Source organism: Anser brachyrhynchus, assembly GCF_964034855.1.
Source record: "Anser brachyrhynchus genome assembly, chromosome: 3".
In the NCBI taxonomy this organism is placed as follows: domain Eukaryota; kingdom Metazoa; phylum Chordata; class Aves; order Anseriformes; family Anatidae; genus Anser; species Anser brachyrhynchus.
The window spans coordinates 39,578,005-39,601,313 of NC_137696.1; the positions used below are offsets into that span (position 1 = coordinate 39,578,005).

Here is a 23,309-nt window from a genome sequence, read left to right on the forward strand (position 1 = left end):
CTGAGCCTTAGCCCCCAGTTATTGCCCCTGTGAGCAAGTTCTCAGGGGAAGAAATATCTTCTCCACCTACACTGTCATTGTGCAAAGTCTTTTCAGCCACACTGGAGATCTAGGCTTTCTGATTTTTATTAGTTTCCTGATGGTACCTTGTGTTTTCTCCCTATTTTTCCATCTCTGAGCATCATGCTTATGTTTTCATAGACCTATAAAACACCGCTCTATATTCTGTTTTCCAATTGGTAATCACCATTTCAAATGCACCACGTTTTTCCTGTATGACTTTAGATTCCTTAGCTCTGAATTATCTCTGACATGTTATTGCCCAGAAGCTCAGCACACCAAAACCCTTCTGCATGTTCACACAGTGAAGCTTTGTTCTCACTGCAAGATGAAATGTCATCCAAACTACTACTGTATCCTCAGCAACTTTGTAATTTCATTTTTGCCCCTTGACTCTCAGCTACTATTTTATGAATATGTTGAATGTTGCAGATCAAAGAGCAGATGTCTACAGGATCCATACACTTGGACAATTTCAGTCATACAATTTTAGTTGTTAGGACTTCTGTATTATTATTATTTGTTCCTAGAAATTTATTTTGATTTGTTTAGAGACTTGAGACAATTTGTCCATCTTTTCTGGTGTGAGAAAATTAGCCATTGAGTTACCTTAGTGTTCACTAATGAATTTTCCCCCCTAGTCCCCCTTCTTTTTTTGCTAGAGCCTTATCTTTCATCCTAATCACTTCTTGGACTGACAGACTTTCTGGCATCTTTATCATCTTCTGTTATGTTAGTTTTCATACTTTCAAACTGTTTCACCAGATCTTTCTGGCTTGTCTTACTATAGTTTCAAGTTCAACTTGCTGGAACTTGTGTTCTTTTCTAGCTCCCTAATCTTGACAGCTTTTGAAGGATGCCTTTTGATAGTTTCCTTTATCTCATTGCTTAACCATGCCAAATATTTCTGGCCCTATTTTCTTTTTCCATAGGTAATACACTTTTGTGATATCTGCAAAAAAATCTCTTTAGAGCTGATCCCAAAGTAGGCAATGCTGTGCATGTACATCATGCATGATAAATGATTTTCTCAGTTCCACTGATAATCAGTCTGGCTTATCACAAACAGCAAGAAAAAAAAGGTAAATATCTTTGTTTAGTTAAGTGGAGAGGTGCCAAATATGTACAACTGAAAGATACCTGTTACCTGTATAACTGCCCCAGCCAAGCAATGGAGCTGCTGACCAGAAGAAAGCTGCTATCCAGATGAGAACCAGAGCCACCGTCATACTGCTGTTGCTGATACAGTGACCTGCAATGGCATGGTTTAGTCAGAAAATAAAACTTGGAAAGGCAACTTTACCTCTGAAATCTAAAGATACTATTAGAACAACAAATAATAAGGGTAACACAGCTATTGTTAAGAAAAGTCAAATATAGGTATTTATAAGAAAAGCTGAAATATGAAAATTGTCTGGATTGTGTTCAAGACCACTTGTAGAGCAGTGGACCTGAACAGCTTTTTAGCAGAAGACAGTGTTTGTTGAGCACTGCAGAATTAGCAAATGCTGTGTCAGTTTTGTTTTGCGATTTTGTAAAAAGCACAAAACAATTCTATGTTGTTTTATACGAAACAAACAATAAGTAAAGTCCTAGGATTTTCTTACTCATTTCAAAGTTTTTGCTGTTAAAAAAGGACAAGAAATATTATCCGGTCAAACTATATCAGTCATTCAGTACAAATGATTTAATCTGTCCCACTGTTGCCATACATTGTGATAATTTCTTTGTCTGCACAGAAAATATTTATGTGGCCACTAATCTCTGTTCTTCAAAATTTATGTAAAGTTATACTGAGTACTTGGTCAGATTTCCTCAGGAGGCAAACAAATTATGCACAGATGAACATGTGATAAGGCTTTACAAAAGAGAAACACTTTAAATATGACTTCCTAATTTGCAGTGAATATAAGCTATAGAATACAGCAGAGACAAATTCTAACAGGTTGTTTTGAAAATAAACTTCAACAAATCTAAAACTTCAGCAAACTGCAGAAGAACTTCCTGTGGAAAAAAAGACCTCCCTGTAGAAGCTCTTTACACAGCTAATAATGCTCATGCTATTAGAAAAACACACAAACATATATGATGCATCCAGTGTATTTGTACATGTTTTATACGGAGATACTAGTAAATTCCTGCTTGAAAGATGGTACAAGCCAGTCATAATGAGAGCATGAAAACTTAAAATACATTATGTATGCATGGTGAAAGAAAGACTGAGGAGACTTTATAGAATATGTAGGCATAAAGAGGAATGACCAAGTAAGGCTCCCAGTGGAGGTCAAAGTTTTCAGCAGACAGAAGATCCAAGCTGAATGGCAAGGAAAGGTTTCTCCTGATCCTGTGAAAGAGAGTGTCTGGGGAGAGAGTGGTGACATACAGAATCACAAAGGAAAAACGGTAGAGGGTGGCATGTTTATAGAGGCTTTCTGATGGGGTCTTCACCTCACGTTTAAAGGATTTCAGACTAGATTTGAATAGTGGAGCACTCATATGCCTTTGGAGAGGCATTTATACCAAAGGTTAAAAAGAAAAAAGACATTTAAAAGCAAACAAACAACATGAAAAACAGAGCACTTGGTGAAAGGTCTCTAGCACTGCAGACAGTAATGAAGAGTAGCTGTTTGAGATATTCAGGTTGCAGATACCAGGACATTGAAGGAGGAGGAATTGTGGGTGAGAGGCTGTGTCTATGATGCCTCACAGACCCGGGAGATAGGCAGGAGACAGGGCAGAGATGGGTTATGGTCAGTTCTGGGAACTGTGCCAGTAATTCTCATCTCCTGTGGTATGAACCTGTCCACTGAGGGGAGGTGGGAAAAGCACATGGGGATGCCAGGCTGCACAGAGCTGTGAACGCTGGAGGCACGATGTGCAGGCTGGGTGTTCCCAGTGCCATCTAAGCAGTCCACAGTGCCTGTGCTTGCTGAACCAGGGATCTTATCGAGGCTGGAAGCTCTCCTAAATATCATCTCACAGAAGATGAAAATTTGTTGGTTACAGTGATTCTGGGCAAGGATGTATGAATCACTTAAGAGCTATTTAAGTTGTACTCTAAGAAACAGAGAATCAGCAGGTCTTGTCTTTTGCACAAAAGTGAATTTCACCCATGGTAACCAAAGTGTACTGTTAATAATTTGGCCTTTTTAGGGGTTAACTCTTGAAGGATTCTGTGCAAACGTGTTTCTAACATACCTAACTACATTAGGCTATGGTTTCCAGTGCATCTAATTTATACTTAATAAATTGTGTAACTGAAAGGAGTACAGATTTACAAGAAATTCAATGAAAGCAGAACTGGATCTGCCTTTATTCCTTACCTCTCTCAGGATGGCAGCCTTTTATGTAGCGAGTGACACTGATCACTGTAAGGGTATTAATGCTAGCCAGGCCAAAGAGAAGTGTCAGGAAGCCATCAACCTGAAAAACAAAGCAGCACAGGGTGCTCTCTTACTGCAGTGCCGGAGGGGAAAAGAACCACAGGGATTGCTCTTGTCACTTTCATGTTAATGTTCTCGAAAATTTTTCCAGCAACCCAACTAGCAGGGAAATATAAAATGTCAGGAGCAGTCATCTTTTATAGGATCAGTGAGCAAGTGAATGTTCAAAAATCAGTAAAGTGCTCTGTCATGTACATCAAATAAATAAGAAAACACACCCTCACATCTAAGCTTCCCTAGAATGACTTGCCAAATGAAGGAGAAAAAAGATTGAACTCAAGTGGAGAAAAACCCTGAATGTGCAAAAAGGGACTAGATGCGGCCAACCCATTGAGGCGGAGCAAAAACACAAACCGACTCCATGAATTTTAGGCCAAAGAGGGAAGAACAGAGGAGGTAATGGGTTCGGCTGAGCAAGAAGTCTTGCAAAACATTAAATAAAAACATCTGACGCTAAATCATCCAAATGGATTGGGTGTCAGTGCTGGTGTTACTGACTGCATGCTATTTACCAAGGCTGATCCTCACCTCCGGCTCCCACTGATGTCAGGTCTCAGCCGCACGTGTGCAGGACGGGAACAACTCCGCTGGTGTCAATTGTGAGTATAGGAATGGAGCTGCTGCTGGCTGCGGTGAAGGTGGATGCAGCCATCTGCTAGGGAATGCTATCTGACTGGGAAGTGATCCAGGCAAAATACAGAAGGCAGTACTTTTTTTTTTTATTGTTGTTGAAAGCTTGCGGTGATGTACGAAACTGGGCAGAGCAGAGGAGCTCTTGGAGGTGTCAGTTTTACACCGAGGGAGGCAGGAACACTAAGCAAGTGTCGCTGGACTCCGACTTGGCATTTGAGTCGTAAAATTATCGGAGGGAAGGCACATCATTATTCTAAGGGAACAAACTCTGTCTTTGTGTGAATGGGCACAACTCCCATGGAATTCAATTTATCCCAGAATCTGGGGCCTTAATCCAGACTCAAAGCTGAGACCATGGCAGATTGTATAAATTAAATTGGGTGAAGGGTTAGGGTAGGAAAGGGCTGCTTCATCGTTTCTTTCACTGGTGTTTTTTCTTGCCACTGACACCCTTATGCTGACTCTAAGTACTTTTTAAGACCAATGTTTCCAGACCTATTTTAAATGCACACAAGACTTGCTACTGCAACAAGCTAAATCCATCTATGCTGTACTTACAATCAACACATACTTGGTGTATAAATGCAAACAAGGTTCACATCAGAAAACAGATGTCCTCAGCTACTTACTACAGGCTGAACTTGGCTGAATTTTACCCACTGTGTATCGTAGAGATGAGTGAAATACCTGGATACGAAAATGTGCTCTGCATTTCATCAGCCTTTTTGATGCAAACAGCTGTGACTTCTCCATGCGCTCTAACAACGCTTCATAAAAGCAGAAAACAGCATGGCTGAGGGCTACTGAGAAACCACACTTAAGCATAAGCTTAACCAATTGCTCTAGTTATTAGATCAGAAAGGAAGTAGTATTTCAGCAATGATGCAAAGAAACACTTCGAAATTAAGTCTAAAGAGTTATAAGACAACACACCAGTAGTAGGACAAACTTCTTAGTATGTATCCATTAGCCCTTCTATGCTGAAACCGGCTGATTTTTTCTGAGATACATCACGGTATGTTTTGCTACCTGCAGGCATGATCACAACTCTTCCATTCCCCCATTCCCTGATGTCAGAGCTTTGAGGACTCAATTACGTTGAGTCCTCAGTTGGAATAGCCCTTGGGCATGTTTACAAGGGAGGAAAAGTGGGTCTAGAAATATACTCTTCCCCTTTAGCATTTCAGATGAAGCTCCATCACCATAAGGAAGAACAAGCCAAAATATTTTCTTGCTATTTCACAGCAGCCTTTCGGCGCATCAGAATACTGTTGCTTCTGTTAGTGTGAGGCTACAGTCAGAGATTTGAGCAGGGCCACGCAGTCTAAACCAGCAGAAGCATCCCACAGGTGGCTGTGCTGTGCAACTGGGGAACAGCCAACAAGGTAAAAGGGCAAGGAGGAGAGGGAACTTGGGGGATGACAAGAGAGCTGGGATGAAATGAATAAAGGAGGTATATGAGATGGCTCTCAAGCTGCAGAGCAGCCCGTGCAGAGGCTGTGGCATCTGGAAGCTTGAAATAAGAGAGATCAATGCAGGAGGGTTAGGGCTGCTTTGGGAGCAGGATCCTCAAACCAGTGTCATCCCTGCCAAACTTCTCTAAAGCTACGAGGGATGAGCGAGCTCTTGAGACAGCAAGCACATACAACTGGATATGGAAGAAAGACCTCTGCTCCTAAACAGACAACACGGACTGCAGGTAGCAAGCAGAGTGACTACCCAAAGTAGTTAGCAACAGAAAAGCTACTTTAGCGTAGTCCTGATTTTTACAACCACAGATTTTACTACCTGTAAGTAACAAAAAAATAAGGTATTTGCAACTTTCTGCTAGCTTAAAGATGCACAGCCAGGAAACACTTGACTAACCATTTCCTTAGAAATGGTTATACTTACTCAGAAAGAGCAATGGTTTTCTCCTTCCCAGGTTCTGTTTTTCCTTTTCATTTATTCTACCCCCAGCTAGCTCCGTCCTGCATAGTCACATTTCCTCCATTTTTGTGTAATGCAATTTTGTCCTTCCTATTATGATTGAATACCAACAGTGTTGATAGGTAACAATGAATTCCAATAGAAACACAAAATTGACCATATAGTAATTTTGACCCACCACCTTTCCTTTTTACCTATTAAGAAATAGGAGTAAATTAGCAGTTTTGAAAGGTTTTCTCTCAGTGCCATACCAACATTGCTCCTTTGGCTGTGTAGATATTCACAGAACTTGCTCATTATCTTTATGTTGCCTGGAAACTAAGGCACAACTGAAGAAAAGGCTATGCTTTTTTTCTGCTTTGTATTTATTTTCAATCTCACTAATGTTCTTGGAATACTATTTACAAGCCACAAGACATAAAGCTCCTACTGCATGCAAATTTGTTTCTTAAGTTTTCCTTCACCGCAGGGAGAGTCAGAAATCCCCAGTGTACCATCAAATTTTAAGCTATGAGCACCCGAGTTTTACTACCTTTATAACTTATGTATCCCTGATGAATTCATAAGGGTTGTCTTCATTTACAGCAGACAAAGTAAAATATAGCCTATTATTGGATTAATCAAGGTTTAATGGCACAAAAGCAGATTGCCAAAGTAGCTATTACATTTCAGTTAGGCTGAAACATTGATCTCAGCAGCCAGGATGGCTGCATCACTCCCTCCTCTGGCCAGCTGGTGAATCTATTGCAATTCCCTGAAGTGCTTTTACTTCCCTTCAGAACCACAGTGCCTCTTCTATTAAATATGAGATAATGAATATGTAAAGAAAAAAATGAACTTTTAACAGAGATTATTTTTCCACTGCCTATATTAAAGTTCATCACAATATAATTTCTCAGAATAATTTTGTAAGTACAAATCTGATTATTCCCTTATCATAATGTAAATAGATATTGGCAATAAACCTCCCTTTTGTCAAAAGACAAAAAATAAATAAATAAAAAAATCCGCCTAATCAATTTTAAAGAAATACATTCATAAAAAACCAAACAAAAACAGTGAGTTCTCTTAGAACAGAGAATGTTTTAAAGTTTAACAAGTTCTTAGGGTTTTCAGTGTGAGAAAATATTCCACTCACATCTAATTATTCTCAACATTATTCTCCCATCCCTCCAATACATCAATAATATGCCACTGAACTATTTTGCCTTATAGCAAATCTTCTGTCAAATGGAAGAACTACCAAAGTTTGTGATCAAAAGCAGTCTTCACAGTAAACTGCTTAAAACTCCCAATGCATAGTGTTCCTAAAGTGCTCAAAGTGCTTTGGTAAAATTTAGTGTAAAACATGAAGTAAAAAAGATTTATAATCTACCACAGTCTCAACAGTGTCTTCCGCTCACACCACATTCCTGTGCTATTGTTGCATTCTGCCTTTCAAAATGTCTCAGCAGGCTTCAAAGGTAGCCCTGTTCAGAGGTGATTGCATTAATCCAAGCCATTAGAGGTCTCTGACACCAACAACATGTAATTTTCTAATAGGAGATGAGAACTGATACCCAACAGGATTATATAGTTTAAACCATTGAGTGAGAACATCGGATGTTTGGTATTTTGTGTTCACCGAGTAATTAAACCTTTCTGTTTACTGCATATATATTAAAGATAGGAAAAATATGAATGCAATATTTAGGCTATACAATTACATGTAAAGATATAATTTTATTAACTACACTAGATAGTTAAATGTACAGTTGGTGCAAGCTATTAATATATATTAATATATAACGTATTAATATATGCAGATCAGGTTTTGCCTTTGATAATATCAGGGAATTCAGAATAAGTCTACTTGCTTGTAGTTATTTTAGATTTATATACTGGCTTAATGAGATTCAACTTATACTTACTTTTGGGTGGCTTTGAGTTATTACAGTTGTAGCCCTCTCAAGTCACAATTTATACTCATGGTAGTATGCCTGTACAAATGTGTATGGTTATGAAGGTAACAGCTATACCAAGAGCACGTAATTTAACAAAGACAAGTTTCTTTCAGAATTTCCTTGCAGAACCTCATTAGATTATAATCTTACTGTAAGTACCACATCTGCACATGCCTGTGAGCACCTCCTGTGAGCACCTTCTTTCTGGTTCTGGGTTGATGCTGTGGGAACATGACAGGTTTCATGCCTTTCCCATCCATCTATAAAGAACGAATGGGGAGGAAGAGACAAAGCAAGTATCTCATACCACCTAGATCCAGATATGGTGGAAAGATTCCCATCTTCAGGTTAAATGCTGCATTACTATTATCTTTCTGTGGCTTACTGTACAGGGAAATTAAGAAGCACTAGATAAGAAACTCTAGCATTGACCTCTGGGAACATCTATGCTATGCTGTGTAAAACTCTTTTCAGTGAGTCTGAGCCAAAACTCCTCTCCACTTTGGTGATGTTAAGTCAAAGGCTGCTTGTTTATTGTTAGCAGCACCATTACTATAAACAAACAAATACACAGACAGATAAAAGAAAACAGCCTCATGAGTAACCTGTCTTATCTTTACATTTCCATGGAAAGCAATGCTTGACTTTATGACCTATGGTGATCCTACCCCAATAAGTGAGGTCATTTAACGTCAGGTTAAGTCACAGTTTAACTTTCAAAGTGAAGAAATACCAGCTTTGCCTTTTCAAAAGGTCACGGTAAATGTTCATGTATGCTTACACATCTCTCAAGGGAAGAAGAGGTCTCACAGACTGTTCACAGGCCCTGCCAGGACAGCCCGAAGATTACAAGTGACCATCCAAGTTCTCCAAAGTTTTCCCTGTGCTGTTTCCCAGCTAAAAGGAATCTGCTTAAATAGCCACCACCAGGTTAATACAAGGTCACCTCTGATTGCTGGCTGAATGCCTACCAGTGAAGTTATTCTTCTGCTCAAAAAGGTCCTATGTAAGAGGCAGGGCAGGCTAGCAGTGGTGCCAATTCAGCCGTAAGTGTTTGAGACAAGAACATGCTATGTCCCTGACAGTCTGAAAAAGCAGGACGGCTAGTTAGAGCTCTCCTCTTACATTGACACTCATGGATCCGCTGGATCCTAAACTGAAATAACCAGAGAAAAAGAAGATATCTGAATTATCCCAAGAAAATGTTTTTAATCCTAAAATGGTAGAGGCTGTAAAGATCTTCAAATCATGACTGTTTATGATAAGCTGGACCTGACAGTTCCTACCAGGAAGGTCTCACAAATTGCCAAGGAGTCCTAGTAGCCCAGGGACAACCTGGAAGTAAGTGCAAAAGGTATTATTGTTCTTAGGAGTTATATGAAAAGCCAACAGGTGCAACATCATCCTATCCTGCACGTACAGTGATGTGAAAATATTGGATGCCATATCATACAAAGCCCACTGCAAACAAGTCCTCTTGTCATTGATCCAGTCAGCATAGGGTCAGAGACAGGACCTGAGCAGGAATTGCTTTCTACACATTAGCGGTTTATTGACTTTATCTACCTAGAGTATTGCATTCAGCTATGGGAGCCCCAGCACAGGAAGGATATCGACCTGTTGGAGTGAGTCCAGAGGAGGGCCATCAGGAGGACTGGAGGGCTGGAGCACCTCTCCTATGAGGACAGGCGGAGGGAGTTGGGGTTGTTCAGCCTGAAGAAGAGAAGGCTTCGGGGAGGCCTTACAGCGGCCTTCCACTGCCTAAAGAGGGCCTACAGGAAAGCTGGGGAGGGACTCTTTGTCAGGGAGTGCAGTGATAGGATAAGGGGAAATGTCCTTAAATTAAATGAGGGTAGATTTAGATTGGATATAAGGAAGAAATTCTTCACTCAGAGGGTGGTGAGGCACTGGCACAGGTTGTCCAGAGAAGCTGTGGATGCCCCATCCCTGGAGGTGTTGAAGGCCAGGTTGGATGGGGCTTTGGGCAACCTGGTCTAGTAGGAGCTGTCCCTGTCCATAGGGTTAGGTTGGATATTAGGAAAAATTTCTTCACTAAAAGGGTTATGAAGCACTGGAACAGGCTGCTCAGGGGGGTAGCTGAGTCACCATCCCTGAAGGTATTTAAAAGATATACAGATGGGGTGCTTACGGGCACGGTTCAGTGGCAGACTTGGCAGTGGTAGGTTAATGGGTGGACTGGATGATCTTAGAAATCTTTTCCAACCTAAGTGATTCAATGATTCTACGATCTTTAAGGTCCCTTGCAACCCAAACCATTCTGTGATTCTATGATTCTAACATATACTTATGAAATAGAAGATTAGTAAATATGAGGTAAGATTATTTAAGACACAGAAAATGTCAGAGTGCTTTTTGAGTTTCACATTAAAGTTTGCTTAAAAGTCAGTGAGAAGATAGAGCACACAAGGAGGAGAGAAGAAAATGAATTGTTCAGTCCTGTGGTGAGAAGATCTTGAATGATGAAGATTAGTGACAGGCAGCAGTTTTGGAAAGACAACATTTAGTCTTTCAGAAACACACATCAGCACTGAAGAATGATGAAAACTACTAATTTCTACACAAGGAAGTGGGAAAAAGGAAAGGATGTTTCAAAGCCCTCCAAGAGGAAAAACTGGTCCAGGGATAAGAATTTAGGCTTTGGAAATTCCCACTTCTGTATGATCACTGTCCAATGGGTCCCCTTTCCAGGCAGCACTGTGATTTGATGCAGTACTTAGGTGACACAGGAGGGGCTGCATCTGTCTTGTTAAACAATGAAACCGATAGTTTGAGTCGTCACAATTTTTCAAGCACCAAATATATATCTTCCTTAATTTGTCACAATTGGCTGCAGAAATAATCATTTACAGAAAAATGAGAGAGATTTCATCACTAATGAAAACTGGCATAACTTCCCTGCAGTCACATTAGTTACACTGAAATGATCCTCTATGTTGCTAATGATTCTGTTTGTGCAAAGGCACAGTTTTTTCCCCCTTCCCTGCAGACGAAGCATTTTTCTCATTAAAATTTAGCTCACAGATGTCTATGTGAGCTGCTTTTACCTTATTGACGACAATTTATACACTCTTCAGATTATATCAAGGCAGACCAGGAATAAATAAGTAGAGAAGACTACTATCTTTGCCTGTCCCCCTCTCGCCCCCCTCCAGTATTCAAACCTGTTATGCAAGGAAAAAACGATAATGAGGTAATATTCTTGTACTCATAATATTTCAAATATAAAGATTGTTCAGAAAAACATATCTGGGTGAGGAAGAGGCTTTACATAGCACAGTACAGGCAAAGTAAAGGGCACCAATTTTTGAATTTGCTTTATAAATCAGTCTCTACATCCCACCTTTCAGAGTGGATCAGTGCGTTAGGGTGAGCCGAATACAGAGCTAATGTTACACAGCTTTTCTTCAGCACCTTTAACACCTGTTTTATCTCTTAATGCTCTTAGTGCCAGTTCCATGATTTGACTTTGGGTTATTTTCATCTCACTGAAATGTCAGGAATGATAAGCTATATATAAATAAAATCCCAGCAATATCACACCACAGCACTATGCTAAGATATTAAATAACTATTTTTCACTCCATTTTTACATTTGTTTTAATTTCTTTTACATCTTATAGGTAGATAGCTGATCGCTTATCAACTAAGCAGACATTAGGCCACATGCCTGTGCCATTATGATTTGAGAAAAAAATCTGTTTTCTGTCCCAGCTTCAGTCCTAGAGCTCTTGGATGCTGGGATACAACAATCTTGCAAGATTTTTACACCAAGCAAAACTGTGCTTGCTCAGTCTTTGGTTGGGAAACCTCTGCCAAATCTAGTCTGCTCCAGAAAGCCGTGCACTCCTGATCCTGAAAGATGAAGGCACTCCTGCAGCATGTGTTCTGGCTCCACTGCGCACAAACAGCAATGAACTCAAGGAACTGAAGACAGTTCCCTAATGTTTTCTTCAGTAATCTCTCAAGTAGCAGGAGATGAAAGGAAGCCTGCGAGCTTTCATTTTGGTCCTTTCCATCTGCCATTGTCTTTACCACCTGGTCATGCTGACTGCTGAGCTACCACTGGACATTCATCCCATCCGGAAGGTGGAGGAATACTACATCACATGCAGTAATATGTTAACACTGTCTTGACTTTTACAGACATGCAAAAATCACAAACTGAGTCAACAGTCAATAATCTAGCTAAGTCAATAGATTGGTTGGTTATACTGGTTATATTAAATGGACAGAAATCTAAGCACTTCAAATCAGCTCTGTTTACAAAAGAACATAAATGTCTTCAGGGTTTTTGATTTATCAGATTATTTGAAGAATATGTTGTTAAAAAAAAAAAAATTAATCTTCTGTTTTCCCCTCAGAAAAGATTTAGTAACATTTTACAATCATTGTATAGGAAAAAAAGATAAATGCATGTTCTGAGAAAGCAAATGCCATCAATAAATATAAAATATAAAATAATTTATTCAAGATTGTAAGTCCTTGCTTCAAAACTTCAGAAAAGAGCCCATATATTTTCATGTTATTGATCTCAGAATTTCCTGTTTCAATTTTCCTTTCAGTGTTTAAGAACCCCACCTCCAATGTTTACAAAAGATGATCATTATTCCTTCTCAGAAATGTCAGATTAGATCTTTAAGCATTTAATCACACCAAAAATGCTGGCTTTAAGTGTCAGCAAGAGGCAGTGACTGGAAGCTGAGAGTATGGAAGGTGATAAGCAGCACATGCTCAGTTTTGCAGGGCTGTGTGTCTGGTTGCTTACCTGGTGCAAGGGGGGTTGTGCCTTAGAGCCTGGCTTCTAGACTGGACATGGCAAATGATGTTCCTAAAGTGGACGACAGCATAGGGTGAGGGGCATCTCTCACCTCCCTTCTGATTTTCAGTGCCTTATTCCAGACTGCAGATCAGAGTTGCTTGGGGTTCACAGTCCCTTAAATATGTAAGGCTTTCCAAAGTTAAGCAATGTCACTGTGAAAAGCAGAGGGATTGCTGATCAAGTCTCCCTTTTTCCCCACTGAGGGTGCAGGAGAGCTAGATTCCCTTTCCTCCATTCAAAAGTGTTCAGACTCACATCCCCTGCCTGTGAATACAAGCCTCAGGACCATTCATTGTATGGCGATGCTCCATGGTCCTCAGAATGAGCAAAAGCCAGGGCCAAATAAATAGGATGAGGCCCTGGGCAGGTTAGACAAGGCCTTGGGCAATGTGATCTAGTGGGTAGCATCCCTGCCGACAGCAAGGGGGCTGGAACTAGATGGTCTGTAAGGTTGCTTCCAACCCAAGATGTTCTATGACTCTGTGATTCTACAAGAAAACACACCTATATTCTCACCATGTTCTCACACAAAAATAAGAAATGAATCAATTAGTGACTGCAAATAGTTGGCAAGTGTTGCAATAGTTGGCAAAATACCAGGATTATGCAGCATTTCAAATTCTAGGGCTCCCCACAGCCCATCCTCAGTATCTGACATGACTGCAGTGCACTTATGTGAATCAGACAGGTTACAACCCTTTGCCTTTATATAGAAGCTCCCTGAAGCCCACATCTTTTGTATCCAGCACATAATTGGCAGATAGAAGACGTTTCTGTTAGTTAAGTTAAAAAGTTTAGAAGAAACTGTGATGTTTACATGCAGAGAATTAACATAGCTTTACTCCCTACAAGCAAGTAGGTTTGCATTGCAATGTTATTTGCAGGTTTCATAGCAACTTCTAATTCAGCAGAACATACGAACAAAAAGCGTATGGAAAAGACAAAAATATATCTTGAGGTAGCTTTTAACTAGGAATATGGCAAATGGGGGAACAGATGGCTCTTGGTTGCTGACATATTCACTGACCTGAACTTTACTAGATGAGCTGGTTTACTTGCTGATAATTTTACCAGATGGAAAAAAAAAAAAAAAAAGGACTATGCTAGAGACTGACTGTCCTTCCTCTGTCCAGATCAGGACTAACACACAGGGTTACAGCAGGGAAGGGATAAACAAGAAGTGAAAAGAACATGAAAGCCACCCTTGGAAAATCGTACCTATACAGAGCATTCAGTGGGAGCAGTATTTGTATACAGACCTACCATGTAACCTCATTCTTGACAGCAAAGCTCTGTCAAACCTCCCGAAAAGAAAAATAGTATCTGTCATGAGGAAGAGTAGTAGTGTTTCTTCCATACAGAGGGGGAGAACAGGAGCACGCACATCTGTCCCATTCAGCATACATGCAACAAGGTGGTCCTTTTATCTGGAGGTCCTACTTTTGTTATACAGGGTTTTCCTAGACAACACTGTTCTGGAAGAGAAGTATCTGTATGTCTTCTCCCCACTCCCCCTACCTGGGACAGCAAAGTATGGTGAACCTTATCTTTTGAAAAATATCACCTAAGGGCACTGAAGAAGGCACAAGGCAGAGGAAGGGAAAATAGCTATGTGGATTAAGTGAGGTGAGCTCACGAAATTTCTTCATAAACAGAAATGACAGGCTAGCTTGGAAAAATAAATTTTCCCTAAGTATACCTGACAGCAGAAGCTGACTGATCAAACAGGAGCAAATGCTTAATGAAATGGACAAGGACAGAAAGCCAAAGTGAGGCCATCCTTGGGACCCAGCAAAACGAACCAAGTTATGGAAAACACACGGGCCATGCTGAGGAAACAGCCTTCTTGATGTGTGTAGCAGTCCAGATTGTGACCCTAGCTACTTACAGAGGAGCTTGAGTGAGAACAGGGGACCAAGAGACACATTTGTGACAGAGGGCTGTGACAGAAAGCATGACTTCACCTTCCTGGCACCAAGGCCCCCGCTCCCCAGGTTCCAGATGCAAGACCCATTCTGGTCAGGCTATAAATGTATCACACTGTATAAACAGCAAAAAACAAGCAATCAAAACCCTACTGCTGTTCAGTGGTGAGCATTTTCCGAATGAGCTTTGTGCTGGCTGTCCACACACGCACAGAAGCATACAAATCTTTTTTAACACAGAGAAGCTTCCTGCAATTTCAGTACAATATTCTTCCTAAAAACCTAAAGATCATAGAATCATAGAATAGTTTGGGTTGGAATGGCCCCGAAAGATCACCTGGTTCTAACACCCTGCCATGGGCAGGGACACCTCCCACCAGACCAGGCTGCCCAAAGCCCCATCCAGCCTGGCCTTGAGCACTTCCAGGGATGGGGCATCCACAGCTTCTCTGGGCAGCCTGTGCCAGGGCCTCCTCCCGCTCTACGTAAAGAATTTCTTCCTTATATCCAATCTAAATCTCCTCTCTTACCGTTTAAAATCATGACTCCTTGTCCTATCACTGCACTCCCTGACAAAAAGTCCCTCCCCAACTTTCCTGTAGGCTCCCTTTAGGCAGTGGAAGGCCGCTGTAAGGCCTCCCCAAAGCCTTCTCTCCTCCAGGCTGAACAACCCCAACTGCCTCAGCCTGTCCTCATAGGAGAGGTACTCCAGGCCTCCAGTCGTCCTCATGGCCTTCCTCTGGACTCACTCCAGCTGCTCCATGTCCTTCTTATAATAGGGGCCCCAGAGCTTAACACTACACTCTAGGTGGGGTTTCACAGATAGCCACAGTACTTTTACAAATTATAAACTATCTTAACAAATATTACTTTTTCATCACTGGCTTCTGTTTTGCCAAATTTAATAATCAAGAAGATGGATGTCAGGGTTTAAACTTGTTTTTGTGACCCTCAAGACAGAACAAAATCTTGATGGAAACAGGAATCCTACCTGTTGTTGAATATATCCTGATTTTCACTCAGCAAGTCACAAACAGTTAATACTATTCATTGGTAGTAAAAACTGGGAAACCAGAAAGGTCATTTAATGCTACCTCTTTCAACCAGGTGGGTTGTAAATTTTCTGATATGCCACAGACCTCAGTTCAGGATTTCAGCCTAAGTGGTTTACCCTGTCTGACATAGGAGGACTGTGACAAAGCTGGAACTGAACCCAGAGATCCAGATTTCACCTTTCATTCCCTAACCATAGCACCAACCTTTCTTAAGACATGTGGCAAAAATGGGATTCTGTTTTATTCTAAATTTGGGTGTGAATTTTACAGTTTGTAGGTATGTCTTTGTTTATCTGGTGAATTGAAAAGCTTCCATTAATAAAGGAAATTAAAAGGTTTTCTGGAAGCTTATCCTCAACAGACCTTAAATTGCAATTGTAGGTTTTCTCATTAGAGAAATAATGGGATTTAATAATTAGGAAATAATTAGCTTTGTTCTGATAAAATCTTGTCTGCCAAATGGGTATAGACATACATTTTGAGTGAGAAAACATTTTTTAAATTTTTTTAAATGAAGCTACAGCTCTTAGGTTAATCAGTGTTCTGCAGAAAAATCTTATTCTCTGGGTAAGCAGACACAAGCTGTAAAAATTCTCTCTGCTGTGTTGCACAGTAGTTCAACCTCCTCTTTAAATAAAAATAAATAAATAAATAAAACAAGAAAAGAGGATTATTTCTCTCTCTTTTCCTTCATCATGATCTTACTTATACCTTGCTGTAGGCTATCCTGTCATTTTCAGATTTTCAGATTTTTGATTCCTTCGTGAAACAGACATTCACATTAAATATACTTTCTCACAGATGTTACCGACAGCACCAGAGAGCCAGGCTTGTGCTTATTTATCTGTGGAACATATTTATATTCTGTCTATGCAGGTGTGTGTGTTTCAGAATTAGCAATAATAACATTTTTCAAATTTCCGGCAAAAAGTTGCCTCCAGGTTCAGGGATAAGCGTGCCATAAAGAGAAGTCACTCATCATACCATAGACCCCAAATCCAGAAAGACTTTAGACATAACGTTGCAATCGATTCAGCACAAGTAGCTGCGTGCTATAATTCACGGGTACGCCCAAGTCCAGTGCAGCTTTGCACTAAATGCCTTGTCAAGCAGGAGCCTAGGTTGCTTAGAGTTAAATGCTGAAGTGCCAACAACTGGGCTGGCTGCAAGGGAGCTGAAGAAAAGCAGAGCCTGCACCTGTGCTTTCCAACATGAGTGTGAGCTATGACATGAAGCTAAAAAAAAAAAAAGCAAACCAGTAGGAACTATTGCAAAGAGATAGAGCTAGATTCTCTGATGGCTCACGTGGAGGGGAAGAAAAGCTTGTTACCTACAAAGAGCGAAGTACTCTCTGGAGGATACCAGAGAAGGAAAGAAGGGGAGAAGGAAAGGAATGTGCAAGTCTGCCTCCAGAAAATCAAACCCCAACCAACTCAGTCTTGTTTTCTTCGTTTAGATTAAATGTCTAAAACACCTTGCAAAACACAAGTGCAAGTCCCATAATACTCTACAGATGCAATTCTGATTCAAGTAAGATAAGAAAAAAGGATATAAAGCAGATAATAAGAGGTAAATATAGATAAGAAAAAATGATATAAGTATCCTTTTATCACTATGGAAAAAATCAACCAAAACAAGAAACCACTCTGTTATTTTTTTTCTGTAAAACTAGACTAAATTACTCTGGAAAGTGAAATTTTAGACTAACTCACTAATACATCTTCTCGTATTTGTGGATTGAGCTGATTGGTGCTGGTCTCCTCAAGTGACCACAAGAACATAGAGTAAAACTGTAAACACACTATAGCAAAGGACATCTTTTGTGCAATAATTGTGAAACTTGCAGTATACAAACCTTCCCTAAGGTTTCTAGACCCTCTTCTACAAAGAAAATTATGAATTTCAAACATACAAAATCCTCTGGTAGGAAGGACAGCATTTAAATGTAGCATCAGTCAGCATGTTAGGTATGTTGATTTTTTGCGGTAGGAAAAATCACTGAAAATTTGTCAAAAGCTGATCAATCACATAGATTTATGGATGTAACAAAAGAGAAGACTGTCCTTTTGGAAGGTTAGTCAGTACTTCTTTTCACCTTTTTGGTCCTGCTTTGTTATTTATACACAGCATGTACACAAATAGCTACACTTATTTTGTCTAATTGAGTATAATCCAGTCTTACCTGGCAAGTCCATATTGATGTGATAATGAATCCATCATCTCTGAAAACATTGAAGATTTCAATGATCCCCCGTGAATAACCAAACACAGAGATGCCAGCATCTGATATTGCCACGTTAAATGTGAGGTAGTCAGTGGGCTGCAGAAGATGTCTTTGTTTATACAGGACAAAAATCACAATGCTATTTCCAAACCAAGACAGCCAACCTGAAAAAAAACACAAAATAAAATTCATGAAATCTAAAACCAAACAAAGCAAGCAGCAGTTCAATCTGTAAATGTGTGATGTCACTTCTAATGCTACCCTTTTGTTCCATTAGAAATTAATTGAAACAGCGTATTTTAGCCACTGGACAGCCTATGCATGAAACCTTTATAAGTAGCTAGGTGTATTTCAGAAGTAGGAACAAGTGAATAACTGGCAATGAAACAGAATAAACACAATAAGTTGCTGCTGTGTTTCCTGAAGATCCACCATTTGAAGGCCTGGAGTAAAAAAAATTTTTCTTCCTAAATAGATGGATGAAACTCATGAAACAACTCCTAGGGAAAAAAACAGAAAGAGTGGTAGAGTGGAGCAGAGACTACATAAAATCTGCCAGAAGCTGCAGCTGTTTAGGTATGTTGTATACAGTAATGGATACTGAATGTTCATGCAAATAGTCACAGAGCTGCTTCAGCAGTCCTTTCTGGAGAAGTACTGCCTTTTCAGCTAATACAATTAAGTTTATTCTCTTAGAACAGTCTAGGATCTCCTTGCAGCAAAGTCTGTCCCAGCTGGAAATGGCTTAATCTGTATAAAGAGAACATTTAGAAAAGGACATTCACAGAAGCATTAAAGTCTTTTTCTTTTTATTTTTCTTCTAAGAAAAAAAGAAACTTTACCTTTCTAAACTCTAATTTCTAAACTCTGCCTTTTCTTTTCTTTTCTTTTCTTTTCTTTTCTTTTCTTTTCTTTTCTTTTCTTTTCTTTTCTTTTCTTTTTTCTTTTCTTTTCTTTTCTTTTCTTTTCTTTTCTTTTCTTTTCTTTTCTTTTCTTTTCTTTTCTTTTCTTTTCTTTTCTTTTCTTTTCTTTTCTTTTCTTCTTTTCTTTTCTTCTTTTCTTTTCTTTTTTTCTTTTCTTTTCCTTTTCTTTTATTTTAAAGAAAAAGAAAAGAAAAGGGGAAAAAAAAAGTTGTGCCTTCTCTTACAGTCCAGCTACAGAGTTGTCTGGGTTGTATATGTCTAGCTACATGAAGAAAACACAAGGAAGGAAGATGGTTCTGAATGTGGTGAAAATCAGTCACCCACTCATTTGGAGAGATCTAGAGTTTCTAAATATGGGTGGCTATTGCTCTACCCATCCATGCAAGACCTGGGTTGTTTGCATCCCACTTTCTGAAGTGATATAGACATGTAGAAAGGAATTACGCTTAACAAGATGCTTACTCATAAGCATCAAGCTCATTGTTGAGAATGGGACTTAGCTGGTAAAGGGGACAGCTCCAGGGCAGCTGCAGGAGTGATGAGCACCCCTGATGAGCACCAGGTTAGGTAGCACCTAGCTCCCATCAACTCACACCTCCACCCCAAAACCTGCTCCATGACTGCCATGTAGCTGCCACGTAGGTGCACACACCTCACCTTGTTAATGCAGAGCAAAACATCAACTCTTCTGGGTGTCTGCAGCTTAGAACAAGTTTGTAGGAGTCTAGGAGCTGGTGGATTTGTTTCCCACAGCTGGTGCCAAGGTGCAACCTTAACTAACAACTAGGTCAGAGAAAAGCATTAATCTTCCATCGGGACACAAGCAGTAGTTACCCCAGAGTATGGCTGCTGTATATAGACACAACAAGATGCAAATACATGTACTGAAGAAGGATGTGACGTGACGGCATTGCATAGCACCTCTAGATATTCAGAGAAGTTCACAAGATGAAGAACAGCTGACAGGTTTATTATCACAACAAGAGGGCAGCTGCCTTCCTTCGGGAAACATAATAACCCCAAATGATTGGAACCCAGTGTTTCTCAGTCAGACTGTGGCTCACAAGGCAGTGGCTTAGCAGGAAATTTCCTCTGTATGTCCAAGCCAGCTGGGAACATCACTAGCTGAAACACCAGTGAGCAATGTGCTTGTTCTCCAAGCAGTGAGGTTACGTATTTACAGCCCAGCAGGGTACACTGGCTAGTCTGGAGCAGGTAGGGCAGTGCTTGGTGGGACAGTGTCGGTACTGCAAAGGAAACAGCTTTTTCTGCAGACTAATTTCCTTTCTAATAACTTCTTTGTAAAACTGCCAAGAAGCTGCTGTTCTGGCTTGCATAGCAAACACACATGGGTTGCTGAAGCGCTTTCACACTGGGAAGAGCTAACGTGTCAACATATGGCATTAACCAGAAATAGACATGGGTGTAACGATATGTTGAGATCCATACGTGTAGATATATATATATATATCCATACATACATATTTATACAGATATATGTCCTTATAAGATCGCCAACAATAAGTATACCTTATTCTGGCCACTAGGTGACAATGTTTCTTAACGGAGTCTCATTTCCAGACTGTGTGCTTCAAGACAGAAGTTATTTTTAACTTTTCTCTGGGTCTCGGCATTATAAATAGGCACAGCAGGGCACAGGAAGACTGACTGCTTTGGAAATGCATTAGGACAGTTTGCAGTGCAACCATGAGAGCTGTGGTGCTTACGTGCATTCAACTCTACCTCCTCTAAGGTAAGATAGCTTTCAAGGCAGTAGGCGTGGAAGTATTTTCCCTGTCAACATTAAAAGACCGTGCTAAAATGGCAAACATAATAAAATTTCACCTCCTTTGTAAACAGTAACCTTTTGTCAATGCAATGCAGTGTAATAGATAGGAGGACTGTCCTTACAATGTCATACACGTGCACTTGCTGGGAATACACAGAACAAATTCCCTTGAGCCTGGAGAGTAAGGGAGTTTTCAGTCAAAGTGTCTTAGGGGAAAAAAAAAATGAGGAAAAAGGTCATGCAAAACAACAATACAGCTATTTTAGCTGAAGATGACAGACACCCTGTATTTGTGATCACTTTCAAAACTACTTTCAGACACTGAGGGCTGGGGGTGAGGGAAGCAATGAGAGAGAGAAAATCAGAGAGAGAGTGCATGCATAGCACTTCTGAAGACAGGCACTATGCTTTCAACTGCTGCAGGTGGATAACCTTCACTGGCATATGCACTCCCTAAAACACCTGGTGTGTCTTGAAGATATGCCTTATTAGTACTTTGATCAAAAAAAAAAAAAATAAAAATGGAGGAACTCAGTTCTAAGAAAACAAGTGAGTTTTGTTTTGAGTAACAAGAACAGTGGTGACGTAAGATTACTATTAACCAGAGCAGTGACTGTGGGACACTGGATCTCTGCACCATCAGATAGGCATGCTGCTTTAGAGTGGCTGACTTCAGACTTTGCCAAACCCAACCAAACGAAAACACCTCCCCCCCAGCCCTGAGAACACAATGGGGGAAAAAAGGTTTAAAATTGTAATGCCAAGCAAATGCAGCAATAGTTCTGACACTCTTGGTGAGGGCAGGAATTTCCTCAACTGCTTTGCAGGCATGTGTGCCTCAGGGCAGATCCCAGGCCAATTCAGACCCCAGAAAGAAACTTCCAAACTTTGAAGCGCTATAATGCATTGGTGTCACCAGGTGGCCTCTCAATAAAACAAGCGGCAGAAGAGATTGAGCAGAGGAATCCAGTTCTGCTTTCTGCAGGCTGTCAGCAATGTTCTTACAGGAAGATATGGAAAAACAAAACAAAAACAAAACCCCCAAAGCCAATCTCAGAATCCTCAGGAAATTCTGGTGATAAAGGACAGACAGGTTCCAACTGAGATCTCCAAATGGCTGAGAGAGAAAAATAACAGATAGGATGAAACTGAGAACTTCCACTCAACATAAGGTTCAGAGTAGAGCCAATGCAGCTCCCCTACAGTCTGTAATGCTGTCTGATACGGGCTCATCGACAAGAGATGCTGGCAGTTAAGTGGCAGATGACAAAATTGCTGATGTTCATTAACAGAGGACAGGACTGAGAGCAGCTGCTGTGAGACTGCCAGTATCAGAGCAGAATAGGCTAAATGAGTGTTGATAATCACTAAATACTAAACGGCTAAAGAGTCACCCTTACTCCTCAGGAACCTGCTTTTATCTGTGGACAGTGCTGTGAAGACCTTTTCTACCTACAAAAACATAGTTGGTACCACATTTGCAAACACTGGGAGGTAGGAGGAACAGGATGGAAAGCAATATTAAAAACCATTGTATTGCCCTTATATAACTTGGTAGTAATCCTTCCCCTGGAGTAATACCTCCTAATGGAGCATTTTAATCCTCGGATTTCAAAAATGCTCCACAAAGGAGGTTGGTGCAGTTATCCATGACTTGCAGGGGAGGAACGGGAAGGCTGCCAAGCAAGCTGGTGGAAGTCAGGAACTGAAACGCTATCAGCAAAGTCCTGTATCAGCATGCTGTCCACCAGCCAGTGCAAAACAAGCATCCAAAAAGTAGACAAGAATGAATAAAGACAGTGCAAACCTCCCTGCTAAAAGCATCTGAGAACAGTGAATTGTCTGGATCAGGGAACAGCTAATGTGGAATGCAACAATTTTACAAAGATTTCTGCCAAATCACCCAAGCCTGAGCATGTAGGCATACCCTCTTTTCTCTCATCTGCTTGAGAAGGACTATGAACAAGCAATGAACACCAGAGCCTGTGTGCAATTTCATCGTTCGCATTAGATTTATGTGTTTTGTTTGTTTTTTGCTTTCCCCTCTTCAGAGTTTAGTTTGGTATAGGGGAACTAATAGCTCTGAGCTGGTCATCCATATTTTCAGTAGATGCCAACATCCATGCTCAGCTAGGACAGGTAATTGTTCTTTTTACATACTTAGGCTTCTTCATGCTACACATACACTGTTGTGTGAGCTTTACTTTTAAAAACTTATAAGAATTAATTAAAAAAAAGGGGGGGTGGGTTACACCTCACCCATCTACAGTTTAAAATATACAGTCTTAAGTGGAAGGATTCAAGTAATCAAGAACAAAAGGTGAAGCCTCAGTGTCATAGGACAAACTATGTTTTCCCTTGGCTTCACCTCTAGGAATGAAATTGGATTGAGTATCTAGATATAGAGCAGGCATGAATGGAGTTGAACACTGATTCCACTGCCTGTGCTATGTAAGCGTAAATCCCTATCTGAAGGAGTCTGCTGTCAAGTTTTCTAATCTGAAAATCTTTTATCTAAAACAGTGAGAAAATCTAGAGTTTGCAA

At 40.3% G+C, this 23,309-nt stretch overlaps 1 protein-coding gene across 1 annotated transcript in view; it reads right to left on the reverse strand.

Annotated features, from left to right (window-relative positions):
• LOC308191510 (visual pigment-like receptor peropsin) overlaps window positions 1–23,309 on the reverse strand; it is a 34,141-nt gene that overhangs the window by 5,848 nt on the left and 4,984 nt on the right. The window contains exons 2-4 of the mRNA XM_080583958.1: window positions 18,011–18,216; window positions 3,384–3,483; window positions 1,208–1,312 (exon numbers count right to left, since the gene is read on the reverse strand). Coding sequence (XP_080440084.1) covers window positions 1,208–1,312; window positions 3,384–3,483; window positions 18,011–18,216 — 411 coding nt within the window. The remainder of the gene's footprint in view (window positions 1–1,207; window positions 1,313–3,383; window positions 3,484–18,010; window positions 18,217–23,309) is intronic.